Source organism: Nyctibius grandis, chromosome 8 (assembly GCF_013368605.1).
Source record: "Nyctibius grandis isolate bNycGra1 chromosome 8, bNycGra1.pri, whole genome shotgun sequence".
Lineage (NCBI taxonomy): Eukaryota > Metazoa > Chordata > Aves > Nyctibiiformes > Nyctibiidae > Nyctibius > Nyctibius grandis.
Genome location: NC_090665.1, coordinates 5,307,931 through 5,328,537, shown reverse-complemented (window position 1 = coordinate 5,328,537; position 20,607 = coordinate 5,307,931). Strand labels below are relative to the sequence as shown.

General features: G+C 49.9%; 1 protein-coding gene across 1 annotated transcript; it reads left to right on the top strand.

The window, feature by feature from the left end:
* The first annotated feature begins 4,003 nt into the window (after positions 1–4,003).
* Positions 4,004–19,401, top strand: SLC7A14 (solute carrier family 7 member 14). The gene is made up of 7 exons (XM_068406594.1): positions 4,004–4,307; positions 10,612–10,848; positions 11,610–11,827; positions 13,745–13,891; positions 14,945–15,153; positions 15,698–16,575; positions 19,079–19,401. Exons 1-7 carry the CDS (start codon positions 4,004–4,006, stop codon positions 19,399–19,401), a joined length of 2,316 nt encoding a protein of 771 aa, XP_068262695.1.
* Positions 19,402–20,607: the final 1,206 nt, after the last annotated feature.

Here is a 20,607-nt window from a genome sequence, read left to right as displayed (position 1 = left end):
AATCTTTTCCTCTTAATGAGTGCCCCTGCCTGCCTTTCCATCAATACACCAACAGGAGCTCTCTTTTTTCATTTATCACCATCAACGTTCTGTTTCTTCTTGCCTCCCCAGCATTTTTTAAGAGGGCTTTGCTTAAGGATACTCCTATGGACTCCCGAACAGAGGGAAGTTATTAACAGAAAAAAACAAGTAAGCCATCCCAAAGCACAGATGAGGTTTTGAGAAGCTCCCGTAGCTGGAGCTGTGGGGGGTGAGGAGGATGGGTGATGTCGGGGCCAAGGGGCACCACACTGCATCGCACGGGGCAGCGAGCAGCTGTACATCAGGGGTGATTCAGCACCGACACAGACACTAAGGAAGATCCATGCCTGTACATACCTAGGCCTCTCCTTCCGACTTGATTGCTGTTTTGGTTAATTTACCCTAATGAAGAAGAGTGTTTCAGTACAAACAGCGGTTGCTAACGAGCACGCGGTGGCAGCAGCAAGTGCCAGCGGCAAGGTGGCAGCTAGGGAAACCCACCAGGCTCCCTGATGATGGAGAGCTGCACAGCTCTGAAACCTGGCCGCAGCTCCTCAAGCCGCGCTTGCCCCCTCCCAGCCACAGCTCCCTTGAGCTTCCCAGGTTTATAATGAAGAGAGCAGATAAAAACCACAAATAAAAACTCTCCTTCCCTCTCTGTGTGCTTCTCGCCAGCCGGGGTTAGTGGAGCAGAGCAGAAATGAGCCGTCTCTGCCCCATGTAAATGATTTTCATCTGCGAGATATTTTTTTATGGCTTCAAGGGGAGTCAAAGGATGTTTTCCAAGCTACAGAGCAGCAATATGCTGATCTCGCTTAAACATCTGGAATAGTTTCGAATGATCGCCTTAATTAAATATAGCAGCAATTATAGACTTATTTCATTTCAGATGTTTTAGAGGTTTTTTTCCCATCGTGACTCAGGAGGGGTTGTGTGAATCCCAGGGCTACGTCAGGCTGCCCCATGGCAATGGGAAGCCGTGCAGGAGGACCTGGTTCCCAGCCCGGCCGTGGGCAGCTGGAACAGCTCAGCAGCCTAAACCTGGGCACATCACAGGTCCACCAGCCAGTTCCTGCTTTAAATTTAAATAATTTAAAATATTTAAGTTTTTTATTGTTTTAGCAGTTTAAAATTATTCCTGGACAAGGCTGCGATGTCTTCCCTTGAGGTTCTTTGCAAGGCTAGTGAGAAAGTAATTTCTGTACCCTGATGTGCCTTAAGAGTGAACTGGGCTGTCTAAATCAGTCATGCTCAACTTCCTTCATTTTGGGGGACGCATTAATTTTTCCGGTGTGGATGCGGACCCCTCCAATCAGACCTGAGCATACGCTGCCCTTCCCAAACCCTTCGTCGGCCACTCACAGATACCACAGACAAGATGATGAAAAATTGCTGATCTCATACAACATCCATCCCAACCTACTTAAGATACAGGGCAGGTCTTCCCATGCCAAAGCACAAAGCTGGTGATGGGACCAAGGACCAGCCCGCAGCCTTGGCACCTCCATCCCACGCCATCCTACCTCTTCTGGTGGCCCAGCGGCTCCTCTGTGACAAGTGCAGCCTTCACAAAAGCATCCAGAAATGGTACATAGACATCAAGAGACACAAATCCACTGTTCCCAGTCTTCATCTCTTCCCATAGTTAATCACCCAACTTTTATTTGTCCAGCCTCAACTTCCAGCCAATTGATTTTTCATTATGCTTTTCCTTACAAGCGTTAAGAGCCAACTCCTCAGTATTTATTATTTTCACCTTGCAATGGGTTTTTGCCTTGAGTAAACCAAGGACAGGCTCACTTGGGAAAGATATTTTCTTAGAGTACCAACTACATGAGAAAACTCCGCAGAGATAAGAGTGTCTAAGTTGTAATAGTTCAAAAACCAGACGGATACTTGTGCCCAGCTTCTTGGCTAGTTCACGTGAATTTGGCACAAACCTAAGCATAGCAACCTGAATCTTTCAAACTCAACTAGAAGCACCCATAAATTCCCAGTAAGGAAAACAATTAAATAAAGGATGGGAAGTGGCTGGGTGAAGTGCAGCAAGACCTCTTTGCCAGCCTGGGCTTCAGAGACACTGTGTTTTGGATAAAAAGGAGGATGAATTTTGGATGGTGATTGCTTTGCTTAGAGGAGTTATATCCCCTGTGGCTGAAACACAGCCCTGGCAAAGCAGAGCCAGCCTGGAGGTGCCAGCACATGGGCACGCTGCCCCGAGGGCTGATCTGCCTCATCCCGGCTGGCACAGACCCACTGAGCCCTGGCTCAGCTGCCCCTTCCAACACAAACCTTCATTTAAACCAGAAAGTAAAACCTAACCTGAGATCCAGCCCATGCCGCAAACCAGCTGACGCCTTGGAGCAACCCAAAAGCCAAACACAGTTTTTATTCTCAACCCAAAGACACACACTGGCCAGAAAGCGGTAACAATTTTTCCTTATTATTCTTAGCTAGAACATCCAGCCTTTCAGCTTGTGGCTGCTCGAGGTAAAAAAATCAGCACAATTTGAACTGGGATCAACCAAAACATGAAATGAATGCTATGTTTTATTTAATAAACTCCAGCAACACAAGGCTGCCTGGTAGACACAATGTGATTTGTTTCAGAGGTAAAGATGGAAAAATAATTGGTTTGTCTTCAAGGCAATTAAAAAAAAAAAATTCTGTATTAACACAGGAAGGAAGCTGCCAGGCTAAAATTCATATTTAATAAATTATTTTTTTCTGTTCCCTTATATTAGCATTCAGAAATTGTCAATTCTTGTTATTTTGCTCAAAGTCAAGAAGTCATCTTAGAAGTCTCTAGGAAGTCATTGCTGCTGGCATTAGAAGCTTGACTGAGAATTATGCAGAATCACAGAATCAATCAGGTTGGAAGAGACCTCTGGGATCATCGAATCCAACCATTGCCCTGACACCACCATGTCAACTAGACCGTGGCACTAAGTGCCATGTCCAGTCTTTTCTTAAAGACCTCCAGAGATGGTGACCCCACCACTTCCCTGGGCAGCCCTTTCCAATGTCTAATGACCCTTTCTGAGAAGAAATGCTTCCTAATGTCCAACCTGAACCTCTCCTGGCGAAGCTTGAGGCTATGTCCTCTTGTCCTATCACTAGTTGCCTGGGAGAAGAGGCCGACTCCCACTCGGAGTCTGCAATAAGGTCACCTCTGAGCCTCCTCTTCTTCAGGCTAAACAACCCCAGCTCCCTCAGCCGTTCCTCATAGGTCAGATCCTCCAGACCCTTCACCAGCTTGGTTGCCCTCCTCTGGACTCTCTCTAACACCTCAACGTCTCTCTTGAAGTGCAGGGCCCAGAACTGGACACAGTACTCAAGGTGCGGCCTCACCAGTGCCGAGTACAGAGGGACGATCACTCCCCTAGACTGGCTGGCTACTCTATTCCTAATAGAGGCCAGGATGCCATTGGCCTTCTTGGCCACCTGAGCACACTGCTGGCTCATGTTTAGCATGTGGACCGGGCTTGGTCCACACCAGGACCCAACATGCCACGGTGGCCACCAGCACCTCGCAGTTATACAGAGCCGTCATCGTTTTTGGTAGCAATTAACCATGTAATGGGCACTTGGAGGGTATGAAGTTCCTGCTGCTGTGAGCTGTATTAATAATGGGGGTTAAACCCATGCAGATAAACATAAAGAGGGGCAGAGCATCTCTGGTGTACAGAACAGTTGGGATGTAGAAGGGAGATTTCTCCGGAGCAGCAGCACTGGTGAAAGCAAAGCTCCCCTCGGTGCCCAGGGCTCTCCCAGCACTGGAGCCCGCCCAGAAACTGGCTTAGAGGCCCCTTTCGGTTCCTCCATGCAGACCACATCCCTCTTTCTTTGCTATTACAGTTAAAACCTGTGTCCTTTTCCCTCTCAGCCAGGCCGCCAGCGCAGGAGGGAGATGCAGCCGCAGCCCTGAGCGGGTGCTGCTGAACCCATCCGTGACCCAACTCCGTGGAGCCCTTCACCAGCCATGAGCAGCTTCTTCTCACGCCTGGACCCGCGGCGGGTGCCGTGGGGGGTGGCGGGCCATGCCCTGCGCACCCGCGTCCTGCGCACCAAGCCCGTGGAGTCGATGCTGGAGGGCACGGGGACCACCGCCGCCCAGGGCGCCAGGCTGGCCAAGGTCCTCACCACCCTCGACCTCATCTCCCTTGGCGTCGGGAGCTGCGTGGGCACCGGCATGTACGTGGTGTCTGGCCTGGTGGCCAAGGAGATGGCAGGGCCTGGGGTCATTGTTTCCTTCATCATCGCCGCCGTCGCCTCCATCTTGTCGGGTGAGTCAGGCGGACGGGTTTTTTGTGGAACACACTGTCTTGTGCATCCTGTGGCTCCATTCACGGGTGAACATCTGGCAGGACCCACGCTCAGCAGCACAAGCTACAGGGGACAATAACTTCCCCGTAGCCTGAAATACCCTTTCACACTGAGCTTGCCCAGCTCGTGGGGTGCACCACCTCTCACTGCCCAAATGTCAGACCAAACCCTGTACTGGGAACCAGCAGCCCAAGCACAATTACCCCTGATGAGCTGCTGACAGCTTCCCAAGGATGGAACCCATGGTCAGCACGTTTTAAAACGCCTGTGTGAGTTTTGCAGCACGTGTCCCAGGCAGAGAGCGCAGCCAAGTCACAGCATTGGAGCAAGAGCTCAGCGTGGCTTCTGGGACGCCCTGTTTCAACAGGAAGGATATCGATGGCTTGGGTGGCACCGGGGCCATCTGCTTTTGCTGTGGACATTGCTAACAGTTAAACAGTTCCTCAATTAGTTTTGGAGTTGATTTTATTGGCTCCTTTTCACGCAGGATCACTCTTTGAATTTCCAAACAAAAACCCCAACAAACAAACATGCAGAGGGAGAGGAATTATGTAGTTTAGTGAAAAGCTGGTGAATTCTATCTCCTCCATAGGAACCCAGCTGAGCATATGGCTCGAGCTGTGGTTTCCATGTGAAGCCAGTACTTCTGGCATTTGTCCTTTCCAGATCAGTGCTAACACGATGATGTGATGTTCCTGCTCTCCCTGCTCAGAGGACTTTGCATGCTGTGTCAGTCTGGTATGGATAGGGAAACTTGAGTAAATGGCAAAGGGCTTTGATAGAAGGCAGGAACAGCAAACACAGCAAAATGACCTGGCTCAGCTTTTCAAGTCTACAGATTTTTGTAGGGGGAGGTGGAAGCACAACACGCTCTTTCCCTGGAGGTTGCAGTGCTGCTCCATGGAGATCCTCCCAAAGTCTGTGTGAGTTTGAACCCCTTACACCCCTGCAGCCCAGAGGCACGATCCTGGCACAGCACGGGGATGAGTGTCACGCTCTCCCCAAAGCCATGCCAGGGAAAGAGTCCAGCAATGCTGGCTGGGAACCACCACACTGACTGTCCTGCCTCCCCCTCCCCACTTGGACCCCAGTGACAAGGCAGCTCGGACACATTTACCGCTGGTTCAGAACAGAACAAGAGCTGAGCGCGTGCAATGAGATCCGATGCTCATTTGAGATCCCAACACAACAAATGAACCAAATCACTCATTTTTTAACCGAGGCGGCGGGTAGCATCAGCGTCTTTATCCTTTCCCACTGCCCGCTTTCTCTCCTCTGCAAGTGTTTTGCTGGCCGTGATGCAAACCAAGAGCAAACAGAGCCTGGGTGGGTCTCATAAAAAAAAAAAACCCGCCACACTGTCCTCCAAAAGGGGCTTTTTCACCCCAGACATGAGCCCTGCCCCGCAGCAGGGAGCTCCCCCCGCCCTCACCCACAGGAGCCCGCGCCACTTCCCGCTCAGCTTTCATCTCCCCGTGCTTTTGTAGCCCTGGGAAAGTGTTTTCATAGTCTCCTTGGCTGCTTCCTCACTTCATCGTCGACGCTGCTGTTGTTTATAACAGCAACACGTTTTTGGCAAGTCAAACCGAGCAAGGGTTCGGGAGCCAGACGGGCTGTCGGGCTCATGGGGGAAGAGGTTTCAGCTCTTGCATCGCGGTACTTCTGGTGTACTGGGCACTGAGCTCAGGCGAGTGTGCGCAGACAGATTTTAAGGAGTTTCACACAGTTGTAAGGCCAGATGGGACCACTAGATCACCTGCCTTCCCTTGATGTATTGAACATCAGAGTCAGATCCCACTGCCTGCAAAGCGAGTGCAGGAGGGTTGTGGCTAAAAAAAACCTAAAACACAACCCTTCCAGAAAGCTATTCAGTTCCCCTGGGCAGCAGCCATGAAGAAGCCCCACCAGTGAGAAATCCCTAAACCCCTCTGTGCTGTTCAGCCCGGTTTCAGTTAGGGATTTTTCCAATTTCATCTACCTGACAAGTTCCAGTTATACATTCCTCTAGGTTTAAGCAACACAGGCCTTGTCAGGGTACTTACAGACATAGTATCATTGATTAAACTGATAAATTAAATCAATATCTCTTTCATTATCTCACTGGAAGGCCTTTTTTCAGCTCTCAAACAGAAACATTTGCCCAGCTTCCCTCCACAAAGCCTCTAGCGCAGGGGACACTGCAGGCTCCCTCCATCAGCTGCAACCACCAGGATTCCCCACTCTCACCCCCATCTCTAACCAAAAACCCCTCTTGTCAAAAATTAGCAGTTTTCATCCTACCCAGCCCCATTACCCTCTCCACAGCCTTCTCCACAAGCTGTTGCTTGTCCCTTTAGTGGCTCCTTTCCTAAAGCAATACAACCTTGTTGATCACATTGTGCAAACCCCTTACTCTGAGCCCAGGCAAGGATCAGGTCCTCCCCCATGATGGTTACCAGTGTGGGATAGTTTCCTCTGCCACACAACCCCACAGGCTTCGGTGCCAGGCTGTGCAAGAAAAGAAGAGTCTCCCTCCCCCGGGAACTGCTCTGCAACCCCAGCAACCCTTGATGGAGATTCTAAGCACCAAGCCACAGAGTTTTGGAGTACATTGCCATGCTCTTACCTGGTCCCCATGTGGGAGCATCCTCAGCAACAGGCAGGGTGCACAACGGACCAGGGGAGAGCTGAGCATGTGCCTCAGGTGCTGCCTGGCTGCAGGATAAGGGCCAGGAAGAGGGGCTCCAGCTGCAGCTGATCATGAGCTGCTTGGGTGGTGCTGGAGAAATGGGAGTCCTTTTTCTAATGAAGCTTTCTCTATGGAGCTGCCTTTTATATGTCTGCACACAGTGATCATGAAACACAATGGACAGGCTCAGTGGCTTGCTGAAAATAGGATTTGGCCATATACCTGCCTTGATAAATTGGCTGCTCTTGTTTAATGAAGGATGGTCCCTCTGGGTTTCTTGCGTGGTAGCATGAATTAATTGGTGTTACCTCCAGCACTGCAGAAAGACCTCTCCCTGAAGGCTCGTTTCACCTGAAACATCACTCCCATCGTGCCAGTGCCCTGTGGGATGTCTCATGGTCCCTGCATGGCCTCGTGCCAGGCAGCAGCATGAGGGTCAGTATCCATACCACAGCCACCACCGCCCCTGCACACCGAAGCAAGGCAGCAGCCAAGAGGGTGCACAGAGCTGCACTGCTTGCACCAGTTCCTCGTGCCACTGGTTGTTCTGCCCAGCGGCGGTTGCAGCGCTGGGGTTTGGGGTTTGAAGCCAGCAAGGTATTCATGGTCGCTCCTCCTGCCCCACCGAGGCACCACTCACCAGCAAAAGTGCCCACCAGGCAGGTCAGGGTGCCCACTGTGACCCCAAACCACTGCTAACACAGGAATATCTGACCCGTATACATGTGCTGTATGGAAAGCTGCTGGCTACCTCGCCTCCGACCCCTAAACAAGATACGCCAGAGGATGGAGAGCTCAATTAAATCTGAAAAAATGGGGTGTTATAGATGGGGTCTTGGAAGGGACAATGTCACAGACTAAAGTGCTCAGCTGTGTTTATGTCTTTCTGAATAATGTCAATAACTATGTAATTACACCGGTGTCATAACTGTCGCACCAATTACACAGTGTAGCTGATATTGAAGGAAAAGAAGCAGTTTTCTGTATGAAGACTACTCTTCCAAACAACCACTGTGTTGGTTTGCTGAAACTTGCAATCACTCTTGATAGGGGGAGGAAAAAAAGAAATCTGTCTCCAAATGCAAAGAGTTGTGGTGGGGAGTGTGCCCAGCGTCCATCTGCACTGCCGGAGCTGGGCTGGGGACACGGGGAGAGATGGATCTCTCTGGGGACCGAGGGACGAGGTGCCAAATAGCCAGAGCTGATGAGGAGTAACTGAGTAACACAGTTGTATTATGCAGTTGTATTACAATAACAACAACAACAATAATAATACATTACTAATGCAGCAGAGAGTAGTGAGATAAAATCTGCACTCTAATAAACTGTGATATTATTTGCACCAAGATAAAATCTGCACTCTAATAAATTATGATGTTATCTTCCTTTGTAAGCAGAGTGGGAAGTGCTGTGAACCCCATTTCTGATGGAGGACCTGCAGCACCGCAAAGCAAAGTGGTTTGATTAATGCCATCCGATACGGCCAGTGGCAATCAGGGATGGACCGCAGACCTTGCATCTCATGTCCCCTGACTGGATACTGCATGCTATGATAAAAAATTGTTTATTTTCTTAATATATACCTAATGCAGATATCCACAACGTGTTGCTGTACCTAATGCATAGTGAAAGACTACTCTTCTCTTCTGGGACCCTAGTAGAGTAATTGGAAACTCGAACATTTTATACATATTAATATCTTTGCTTTGCCGTTATCACGCTGTATCAATAACAATCCTCTTTAAGCCTTATCTTGTCATTGGCTAAAAGTAGAGCTGCCTCCAAAAAAGATTATATGATTTTTAAGGCCATCAAAGAGAGAAACTAGATACTTGTCCCCATCAGAGCACCTGTTTCATAAATCATTCAGGCCTGTGGTTATCTGTGAATGTCGTACCTTTGCTGGGTGCATGCATTTTTCATCAGCTTTGAATAATGGCTGTCTGTAGGGCTGGGTGATGGGGATGTCTGCTCCTCCAGTTGGGCCTGCTTTGCAGAAATCAAGTTTTGAAGAGGCCCATTGAAAAGCACTGCCAGCATCATGCATGCGAGTTAAACAGTGAACGGGATATAAAAATCTTCCAATAGCAAGAAAAGAAGCACCGCCAAATTCAGCTTAGGGATTCAATAATTCTGTGTTTGTACTGTGTAAAAACTGCGGTTAGAGCAAGAGCAGTGACCTCATATTTTTTATAAATTATTCATTCCTCTCTCTCTCTATACTGAACTGATCGCAATTTTGAAGCAATTATTATCTTCTCAATAGAGAAAAGTAGTTGATAAAGAACTCAATAATTACTGTGTGTTTACACAATGATAATAACAGCCCGAACCCGTTAACCCGTAGGAGCTGAACTGAGGTCTTCAGGGCAGGGGCTTAATCAGTGTTAAACACGCAGGACGCAGCGTACCCTTTCAGCACTTGTTCTAATTTTTGGTGAATTTATGATCAAGTCCATCCATTACCTTTAAATAAAAGTTAATGGTTGTTTTAAGACAGCAATGTGTCAGGGTCAGGTTTTTATTGGAAAGTATCCTGACATAGTAAGTACACAAGGAGTTTGGGAAGTATTAAAGCCCACTGAAATCTCCTCCCAAACAGTTCCAGTTAAATACTTCTTTTTGTTGTTCTGTTCTTCTTCTACAAAGTCAGTTTTGCAACTATTCTTCAGAATTAGACTTACATGTAACATTTTTAAGTGTCATAATAACTTATGTTGTCTAAGATGGCTTCAAACTCCTCTTGCATGGGTACGACTGAGAGCAGTGATGATCAGGACAGTGCTTGTGCCTGGATCTGCATAGCAATAACCCAAGATGGGTGTTTGGAGATTGCACAGTCAGGGCAGGGAGAGGTGAGGCCTTGTGTGAGCCCTTCTGTGGCATCTTGCTCTAGGATGAGGCTGGGCAACAGTGGTCCAGGATGACATACAATGGCTATAATCGTCCCTGACCTCCTTGTGCCCAAACACTGTCCTCTGGCAGGGCTCACTGCGACCACCTTTCCCAGGGCTATGGTGGTTTCTGCAGCCAAAAGCACTGGGAGCTTGTCAGTATATTGATACCACAAATAAAGCATTTGAGAGAAACATTCTTGGCAAAAATCATATTATGGTGTCGCTGTTGGATGGGGAAGAAGAGTTATCTATCACCATGAAAGCTAGTGCAGGGAAACAGGGCTCCAAGGACCGCACCACCAACGCTGCCCAGTTCTGCTCCCTGTGCGTGAATTCCCCCCCACTTCGGTTGTGTGTCTGTGGGGGCTGCAGTTGGCTGTGCCGGAGGGCCCCACATCAGGGGCACGCACCTGTGAGAAGGCTCTTCTACAACAGGCTGTAAAGGTTTGCTAGTTTGAACTGTCTATCCTCAAAAAAATTCCATCATGTCTTGATTTTAGCGGGAAAATGGAGTGCTTTTTAAGCCAAGCAGTTGGGGAGGGAGGGTCACCACAGCCCCCTGCAACGTCTCTGGGGTTGTGATGCTAACTACAGCCCTGGACACCTCCTGGCACCTCCAGACAGGTGGTACCAAGGCAGTTTTACCTTTTCCTTTTCCAAACACATTTTCCTTATGGTCCTTCGTATTTTTCTAAACAGGTGTTTGCTACGCTGAGTTTGGTGTGCGGGTCCCCAAGACCACGGGTTCTGCCTACACCTACAGCTATGTGACGGTGGGTGAGTTCGTGGCGTTCTTCATCGGTTGGAACCTCATCCTGGAGTACCTGATCGGCACGGCCGCGGGCGCCAGCGCCCTCAGCAGCATGTTTGACTCGCTGGCCAACCACACCATCAGCCGCTGGATGATCAACAGCGTCGGGACCTTGAACGGACTAGGTGCGTCACATCGTGCATAGCTACCCACATTAGTAGGGTCTGAAAAGTAATTGGAAGCTCGTCGGAATTCAGACATGGATATTAGGCTTCATTCATTATTTACTGTACCAGACTGTACTTTGCCATCTGGTTCACAGATGGGATTTAGGGGGATGGGGTACACAGTACTTTGAGCCCCTTTGGGACAAGCTGACATTCAGCAGAATAATCACCTGAAAAAATTAGCTGAATGTCAGTGGCTAATGACAGCGCAGGAGCACCTCACCCAGTGCAAGAACTCTGCTCAGGCCCGTTAAGGTGCACACAGAGCCTTTTTAGAGAGTACAAGCCAGTGCCTGTAGAAACTCAATGCTGGGATGGTCCTGTGTGACCAGCAGTTCCAGCAACAGCCCATGGTTCCTACCAGTAAATAAAACAGCTAGCTGTCCTGTACCTGTGTCATGAAAACTTAATGTTTGATTGATTTTTAATTAGGACTTGGCAGATACACATTATGCAAACTGGGACCTGATCATTTGTTTGCTGCCCTCCCGAAACTCCTAAGAGTGTCTTGAGGCATCAAGATTTATCACCTTAATAAAACAACTTTAGCTAGCAGAGGCAGGGACATCTGGAAACCTCCTTTGCAATGAGACCAAGGAGTTCTGCAAAGCCTCAGACTTTTCAGTATGAAAAGCATTTAAAAAAGCCCCTACAGAGTTTGTGGAGATGCTGTCCACAGCTATGGATGGAGAGTTACACACTTCTTTTCTCTTACCCAGGGAAAGGAGAGGAGTCCTACCCTGACCTTCTTGCTCTGGTCATTGCTGTCATTGTCACCATCATCGTGGCCATGGGGGTGAAGAACTCAGTGGGGCTGAACAACGTGCTCAACGTCATTAACCTGGCAGTCTGGGTCTTCATCATGATTGCTGGTCTCTTCTATGTCAAAGGTGACAACTGGTCTGAAGGGCAATTCCTGCCGTTTGGATGGCCGGGGGTAAGTCCTGGGCGCACCTAAGCGGTGCCACCCACCTGCCACATGCTGAGCTTTGCTCGTGGTATACGTACCCTACTTCCACTGCACTCCCCAAATCTCAACCCTGCTAAACCCACCTGCGCTTTGGCCAGGGACCTCTGACTTCTACCACTGCAAGCTTGGATCCAGACTTCCTCGCTCCGACAAACCCAAAGGGTACGGCAATGCTTTGCTCATATCTCCTGCCACCTCTTAGAATAAACCCAGAACTTTTCCAAAATGTCCTCCTGGAGAGCCAAACTCCACATGAAAATATACATGAGGAAATGCCACTAATTGCCAGGCAATGGAGCAAAATGCAGTGGCCATCCAAGACAGGGCACTCGGGAGGAGCTCGCTCAGCCTCTGCAGAGGGGTAGATACTTGTGTTGGCTGTTTTTCAACACCAATGTTCTCAAGCATTTGTTTTGAGCACTTCATAATGCCACCTGCCAGTACTTATTTTATGGATGTTCCTTCAAAGCTTACTGAGAATTCGGACATATTTGGCTTTTTTAGCTTGCTTGCACTGGTTTTTATCCAAGGATGAACAGAGACTGAAAATATCTCAACTGGCCTAAACCCAAGATCATTTCTCAGATTTACACTGCTTGTTTTGTGCAGAAAAATAAGCAAGAAAGTAAAGTAAACCAAGAATCTTGATTATTGAAAGGGTCCCAAGCTGCCATACACTCCCTGCACCTCCCTTCAGTACATCAATACCTCTCTGCCAGAGAACAACAGTGAGGAGCAGAGTACTGAGGCCCATTTGAGAGCAGAGGTTGTATTTACCTTTGGATTGTGCTTGGCTGTTTGTGCCATACAACAGGAATGAAAAAGAGAAAACAGAAAATAGCTGGTTTGCTCCAATTCAACTCACCAAATATCTCCTGGCAAAAAAACCCACAATTTTAAAAGATACATATCCAAAACACATCAAAACCAATAGGGTCTTCCCATCATTTTCGGCTGATTGGTTGTCTCCCAAATTGTTTGTAAAAGTAAACCCACCACAGCACAAGCATGAGATCCCCAGGAGCACAGGGGATACTTTAAAAAGGTAATTACAGGTAGTCCCCTGGAAGAGGTGAGTTTTACTGTGTGCTCCATCCCTAGACAGCTGAGACAACAGAGGTGTGATGGACACATGGTACCCACCTAGCTTGCCAGATGTATGCGAGGGTTTTACAACTGCAAATTATCTTGCTCACAGCCACATAGTCTTTAGCCTGCTTCAGCATTTCTTTCCTATAAATGTCCTTGCTAATGTTGTATATTTTAAATTATCACATTAAAAAAATAACTAAACAGAACAAATAATTCCTCATCCAAGTGCTCCAACGTGTGCTCCTAACCTGTCCGCAGCTTCCAAGCAAAACAGAGGTTGTTTGGAAAGCGGCACACATCTGACTGTTGCTGATGTCTTCTGCTTCCTCTGCTAGCAGATCTTGCTGCCACATGAGACATCTTGCTAAGATGGAACATGTAAACACGCTCCAAATCCCTACTAATGTAAACAGATTTGGGGTGGAGGATTGTGAAAGCAAACCTGAAATCGGTTAATTATCTATCTATCTATCTCCTCTATCACTGCCGGGATGTCCCAGCAGAATCAGGCACAGATTTGTGGGGCACCACCAGTGAGCTGCAGATGCCTCCAGTGACTCAGGCCACACGTTGAAATCTTCTCCCTAGACCAGATCACTGGGTTATGGGTGCTCCCAGGGTCAGTCCCAGATGGGAATGCCCAGCTCTACATGTGCAACCCCCTGATCCTCCCCCACTCACCCTTTAGCTCAGACGAGGTAGAATTGGGCTCCTTCGTTTTCACTCAGTTCCTTCTCTCTGGTTGGGTGTCAGCCTCCGTCCTGGCACTGAGATGCTCGATCCTCCACGCAGGTGCTCAAAGGGGCCGCGACGTGTTTCTATGCCTTCATCGGCTTTGACATCATTGCTACCACGGGAGAAGAAGCCAAGAGTCCCAACACCTCCATCCCCTACGCCATCACGGCCTCGCTCGTCACGTGCTTGACAGCATATGTGTCTGTAAGTACTAGCTATACTTATGTAAATGTGCATAAATATATATGTATGCACATATATATATATAGCGTGTCCCTTCTGGGCATCTGCGCGGCTCCCCTCCCCACGAGCCAGGGTGCCAGTCTGACCCTTTTGTTGGTAGGAACTGAGACGTCAGCTGTGTTTCCATGTGACTGCAGTGTCCTGACGAGGCTCCCCAGCCCGGTTTGTCCCCAGGCTCCTGTCACCCTGCTGAGATCCCTCTGCCGGCTGCAGGGAGATGGTGGCAGCTGTTTTTTCCCCCCCCATCCCCATCCACAGCTATTTTTGCATCCAGAAGTGCAGCAAAGCTGAAGGAGCAGCAGCATTGCAGCAACCTTTCTCTGTGTTTTTGGGAAAAGCAGCACTGCCTCTGCTGGAGATATAGGAGAGGGTCCAAGTGAGGGTGAGGATGGGCAGGGATGGCCATGTGAGAGATATCCAGCAGCTCTGCACCCCAATAAATGCATGTCTGTACTCAGGGATATTTGCTGTAAAAGAGCAAAATTGAGTCATGAAAGAGAAAAAAAATTGTTCTGATCATTTCAAAGAAACTCACCCTCTGCCTCTCCTGCAGCGTGGTGGGATTCACTTCAGACCAATTTCTCTTTGGCTCAAATAGGATCAGTGTTGCCTCAAGCAATGCCATCTTGGGTTTTGGGTCTGTCCATGGGAGTGCCTGACTCAGGCAGCACTGTCCCCACAAAGGAACATGGCCAATGTGTTACTAACCCCACCGAGTCCCACCAGCCTCCTGCATCACCATGGCAGTGAGGTTCAAGGTGTCTCCTTCTTGCCTTTGGCAGAGACTGAGGCCCCACATCCCCTGGATTAACCACTCCACAAAACAAAGCACACAGAGGCCTTACCTCCAGCATTTTACATCCCCTCCACCGGGGACACAGGGATACAATCCAAATCAGACTTGAAATTTTTTTGCTTTCCACCCTTGAGAAGCAGCCCCCGTGATCTGCAAGTCCCCAGCAGCCCTTGGAGCTGCTGCTGACACCCGTGTCCTGCTCCTCTTGCCTTTCCCAGGTGAGCATCATCCTCACGCTGATGGTGCCCTACGACGCCATTGACACTGAGTCCCCGCTGATGGAAATGTTTGTGGCCAATGGCTTCTACGCGGCCAAGTTCATCGTTGCCATCGGGTCCGTGGCCGGCCTCACTGTCAGCTTGCTGGGCTCCCTCTTCCCAATGCCGAGAGTCATTTACGCCATGGCTGGTGACGGGCTGCTCTTCAGGTCAGTCATGCCCATGATGGCATTTATTTTCTCCCCCTTGGGACCCAGAGGGGAAGTGTGCTGGGAGGGACGGGGACTGTCCTGCACCCTGACAGCCCGGTGCCATCACCACTGGGAGCACAGGGCACACACAGACTTGGTGCTTGCAGAATGGGGCACATACCAAAACAAAATCCTGGGGAAAAAAATCAGGAGGGATCTACACAAAGGTTTCTCATTTGATGCTGGTACCTAGAAATTCAGCTTATGGGAGGATGAGCATTTAATTCAAGAGTTACTTGCAAAGGAGAGCAGCTTATATGCATAAAATCTTGGCAAGTGTCCAAGTGCCCATTTCAGAGCTGGTTAGACCTAGATCTAACTCTAGATCCAGTCTCAGCAGTATTTCCAGTCCCCACCTGTCTGGAGTTTAAGCACCAACAAGCAACAAGAGCTGAAGGGATCACAGCTCTGAGCCTGGCCCCTCCAGCCAAGTAAGAGTTACCGTGACAGGGAACCACTGCCATCTGCAATTTTAACCTTCTGCAACTGTTTTGCACTCCAGATTTTTGTCCCACATCAGTTCTTACACGGAAACTCCCGTAGTGGCTTGTATCGTCTCCGGATTCCTCGCAGCACTGCTTTCCTTGCTGGTCAGCCTGAGGGACCTGATAGAAATGATGTCCATCGGCACGCTACTCGCCTACACGCTGGTCTCTGTCTGTGTCCTGCTCCTTCGATACCAGCCCGAGAGCGACATCGATGGCTTTGTCAAATTCCTCTCTGAGGAGCACACCAAGAAGAAGGAGGGCATCCTGGCCGACTGTGAGAAGGAAGCTTGTTCCCCAGGGAGTGAAGGAGAAGAGTTCACTGGCCCACCAACCAACACATGTGGGGCAAAAAATCTGCCATCGCTGGGGGATAACGAGATGCTAATTGGGAAATCTGATAAATCCACCTACAACGTGAATCACCCCAATTACGGCACGGTCGACATGACCTCAGGGATAGAGGCAGATGAGTCTGAGAACATCTACCTCATCAAGCTGAAGAAGTTGATCGGCCCTCGCTACTACACAATGAGGATCCACCTTGGACTGCCAGGGAAAATGGACCGGCCCACGGCTGCCACCGGCCACACAGTCACCACTTGCGTGCTCCTGCTCTTCGTCCTGATGTTCATCTTCTGCTCCTTCATCATTTTCGGGGCAGACTACATCTACGAGCAGAGCTGGTGGGCTGTCCTCCTCGTCGTGCTGATGATCCTGCTCATCGTCGTGCTCGTGTTTGTGATCTTGCAGCAGCCAGAAAACCCCAAGAAGCTGCCCTACATGGCGCCTTGTCTGCCCTTTGTCCCTGCCTTTGCCATGCTGGTGAATATCTATCTCATGCTGAAGCTCTCCACAGTCACGTGGATCAGATTTGCCGTCTGGTGTTTTGTGGGTGAGTCCCAGATTCTTTTATTTTAATTCTTTAACCGACACTCTTTTGAAAGGATGTTAACAATAACTTCCCTAATGAGAGTGCTTAGGCTGCCGCTCCTTCAGCCTGGATATACCCAGTCCTTTGCATTTGCCCCTCGTCACCCTGAAGTTCTCAGAAACCTCGGTTAATCAAGCCCCTGCACCACAGCTAAATGGAAAAGTACACCTCCAGAAAATGTCAGTTTGATGGAAGTAAACTGCTCCATGCAAAGGTGACTATTTTGATGAGTCTTTTGATGCAAAGTAGGTGGGTTCTGGCAATTGCCTCGCAGGCAGGTTTCCTACAGAAATCTGCCTGCTTTCTTGCTATTTCACCCACTTGAGCTCTTCAGCAGCCCACACAAAAATCTTAGCACTGCGTTTCCAAAGCCCAGAGCTGCCCAACCCCAAGAGCCCTGGGAGACACAGAGCCAAGGGATCTGTGGACTGTGTCTCCTTTTCTTGGTCCAAGACCTTAACTTTATGGCAGGGGGATCTTGGGACTCACAGGCTCTGTTGAGGACTTTGCCAAATTTAGCCTTCCTGGCACATAGCCAGGAGGTGGGCATGTCCGTAGTTTCCCTTGCTTTACAGTGCAACCCACTTACTCCACAAACCCAAGAGAAAAAGAGCAGCTCTCATAGCTCCTCCTGAAGGCTCCCAAGTCTGAACTATAGAGAATTGAAGCAACAAGACAATATCAAAGCCAAGGACTCTTTACAGAGAAATAATAACCCTATGGGTAAACATATATATTGCAGCAGCCCACAGGAGCCCTAGTTGCAGACAGCAGAGCCTGAGCATGGTGCCAGCATCCAAAAGGACCATTCCTGGCAAAGTATCCCACCAGCAGCCCTCCCCTTTGGGAGCAGGGTTCAGGGTCCTGGGTTGAGAGGGAGAAAGTGGTGGGGAAAAGAGAACGAGGATTGATGCAAAGGTCATAGTCAGCTGCCACCTCCCGTAAAGGCAGGAATTGCCTCTCCTAGAGGAGGAGTGGGCAGGCACAGGCCACCACGCTGGGCTCACCAGCCTTTGTGCTTTCCTCAGGTGCCTCCTGGTGTTTGTAGATGTTTGACCTCGGTTGGCAGAACCAGGAGATGACATGAACAGACCTTGGATCTCCCTTTGGCATCTCAGAGAATTTAGAGTAGTCTCATGGTTTCTGTCCTTCAGAGGGAAGTTGCTATCACCTTTTTTCCTCCATTTTGCCATTCCCTCTTTTGCTTCAATGTGAGAATGGCAGTTATCCTAAGTCAGTCCTGCGTGACTGGGGTCCCATAGTGAAGCTCCATCTCTGAGAGTCCCCTAACCCCAAGGCAAGCCGTTGAGCAGCAGCTGCCACATGCACCTTTTGGGCTGGAAAAGACATGCTCAGTGCTTTTTTTGGCCCTCAAAGGCAACAGGTGAAGCTGCAGACCCAGGGAAAGCCCTTCTACCTGAAAGCAGAGTAACTCCAAAGCATCAATTTAATCTACCGTGAGTAAATACTTTCCCCTGTGGGTACATCTAATACCTCTTCAGCTGCCAGCAATGGCAACAAGTCAATTAAGCCACTCCATTAGGGTGTGATGGACTCCACCAGCCTCATCCACGGCTGCTCACCTGTTGGGAGAGGCACATCCCATTGTTTCTCTGGCAGAGATGTGCAGTCCTGCCCCACAGACTCTGAATTTAACTTCACAAGCAGTCCCCCATGGCCAGTCCATGGATTTAACCTCACAAGCAGTCCTCAGTGGCCAGTCCATGGTGTATGGAGAAATCTGGGTTTCTCTATGCACACGTCTAGGGTAGGTTAATCCCAGGATCCACTGGAAATTAGATCTCCAGATACATTTCCTTCTGGGGAAAGCATTAGTGCAGGAAGGTGAGATCAAGTAGGGCAAGTTGGAGAAGATGAAATGAAACTCATGCAGGGAGGAAGACAGGATTTCAGAGCTGTTTTAATACCAACTACACTCATCCTGACAACCCTGGGGCACGAGTGGCTGAAAGCACCAGCAGGAGAGAGACTGAGCATAAGAAAACTCCAGAGAGAAAAGGGTAGCCAGGAGGGTAACAGGATGGAGACGCGGGTTGTCGGCACTCGGGAGCCTCCAGACATCTGCTGGGAGCTGCTGTCCCACCAAAGATGCAGATGGCACAACCACGTGACCAGCAGCAATCCCAGAAGATGTTTAAACCATACGGCCCTCGGGTCACAGCTGGCAGCCCGAAAACATAAACTAGATGGGTTTGAAGAGCAGACATCAACTACAACTTTCAGTGGCTTAAAAAATATAGGTATATTTACATACACTTAACCCTCACCAGCTGGCGCCAGTCCAGCGCTGGGTGGGAGGAGGTTGGTGAAGAGCCAGGCTGGATCCCCAACACATCCTGATGTGGGTTTTGGGGCATGGCGTCTTTACAGGGATGTTTTAGCTGGGGCCACAGGGCCAGTGCAGGTGGCTGGAGTCCAACCATCTCCCTCTCGCCCGCCGCAGGTCTGCTTATCTACTTCGGCTACGGGATGTGGAACAGCACGCTGGAAATCAGCGCCCGGGAGGAGGCCCTCCACCAGAGCACCTACCAGCGCTACGACGTGGACGTCGACCCCTTCTCCGTGGACGACAGCTTCTCCTATGCCACCGAGGGGGAGGGCTACCCAGGCTGGGGTCCCTCCGAGGACAAGGGCTTCTCGTACCAGCAAATGGCAGGAGCGAAGGAAAGCCATCGGACGAGTAGCAGGTCAAAAAGCAAAGGCAGGCACAAACCACCATCGGAGGCTCTCATCGCCAACGACGAGTTGGACTCCTCGCCCGAGTAGTGGGGCAGGCAGCGGGGCACCACACCGCCCAGCCGATGAGGAAGGGTCCCCGTGGCTCCCCCGTCCTGTCCTGTCCTTCCCGGGTCCTCCACCACCACCCCGCTCACCTCCGGCCCTCGGGACACGCTCTGCGATTGCCGTTGGCCCTGAACCAAACACATCCGTGGCCTGTCCTGGCTCCATCGGTTGGGTCCCAATCTGGTCAATGCCGGCTGATCCCCTGGCACCGGTTGATCTCCCAGCACTGGCCACACCAGTGGAGACGGTGGAGTGGGAGATGTGCCAAACTGGGAGGGCGCTGAGGGGTGGAAAGACCCGCATGAGGGGATGAGACAAGTTGTCCCTGGGGAATGTCCACCTGATAGCCACAGCGGTGGGATGCCACTCTTTGGCACTTCCTTAGCACGTGTGGTTTTTTTCTTTGAACCACCTTAGAAGTAACAGCTGAGCCAGAGGGACAGATGGGTGGGTAGGTATGAAATAGAGATGGACAAACCTCTTTCAAGGGAGATGGATCCAGGGATGTTGGTCAGAGGTGGATCCAGGGATGCTGGTCCCATCGCACAGCATTTCCATGGCCCATTCTGGCATGAAGGCACTCTGTGCACATAGCAGGGTGACCCCCCATGTCCATCCCCACACCCTGAATCCAAGCATCCCACATACTGGGATGCAAAATTAGTCTGTGTCTCAATCAACAGCACGGCTGAACATCCCAAATCTGCAGTTGGGAGCCTGGTCCCATTTCTGGTCACAGTGAGGGCCGTGAGCTGCTCTTGGCTTAACCTACCTTGTGTGAAAGGTTGAGAGGACCACATGCTGTTCTTCGGAGCATCACCGGTCTGAGGCTGGACACTGTTTCCACCATGTTGTGTCTTTTACAAAAATGGCTACACCGTAAATCTCTCATTGCTGTGGGCATGTTCCAGTGCTCGCTCTGGCCTCAGTGCTTCAGGGATGTGTCCGTGCCCCCATAAAATAGCAACGTCTGTGGGTCAGCCGCGTCTTGGCAGGGCTGGGCCACATGTGACAAGCGGAGATGACTCAGCTGCTGGAATTCCCTCCCCGCTGCCCTCTCCACCTTGTATCATTTTCTCTGTTTCTGACCCTGGCTTGGTGGATGCTGTATGAATATGACACTGAAACGCTTCCCATCGTATACAATCCCGTATTTCGATTTGAAACCAAGTGGAGCTGGTGGCTCGC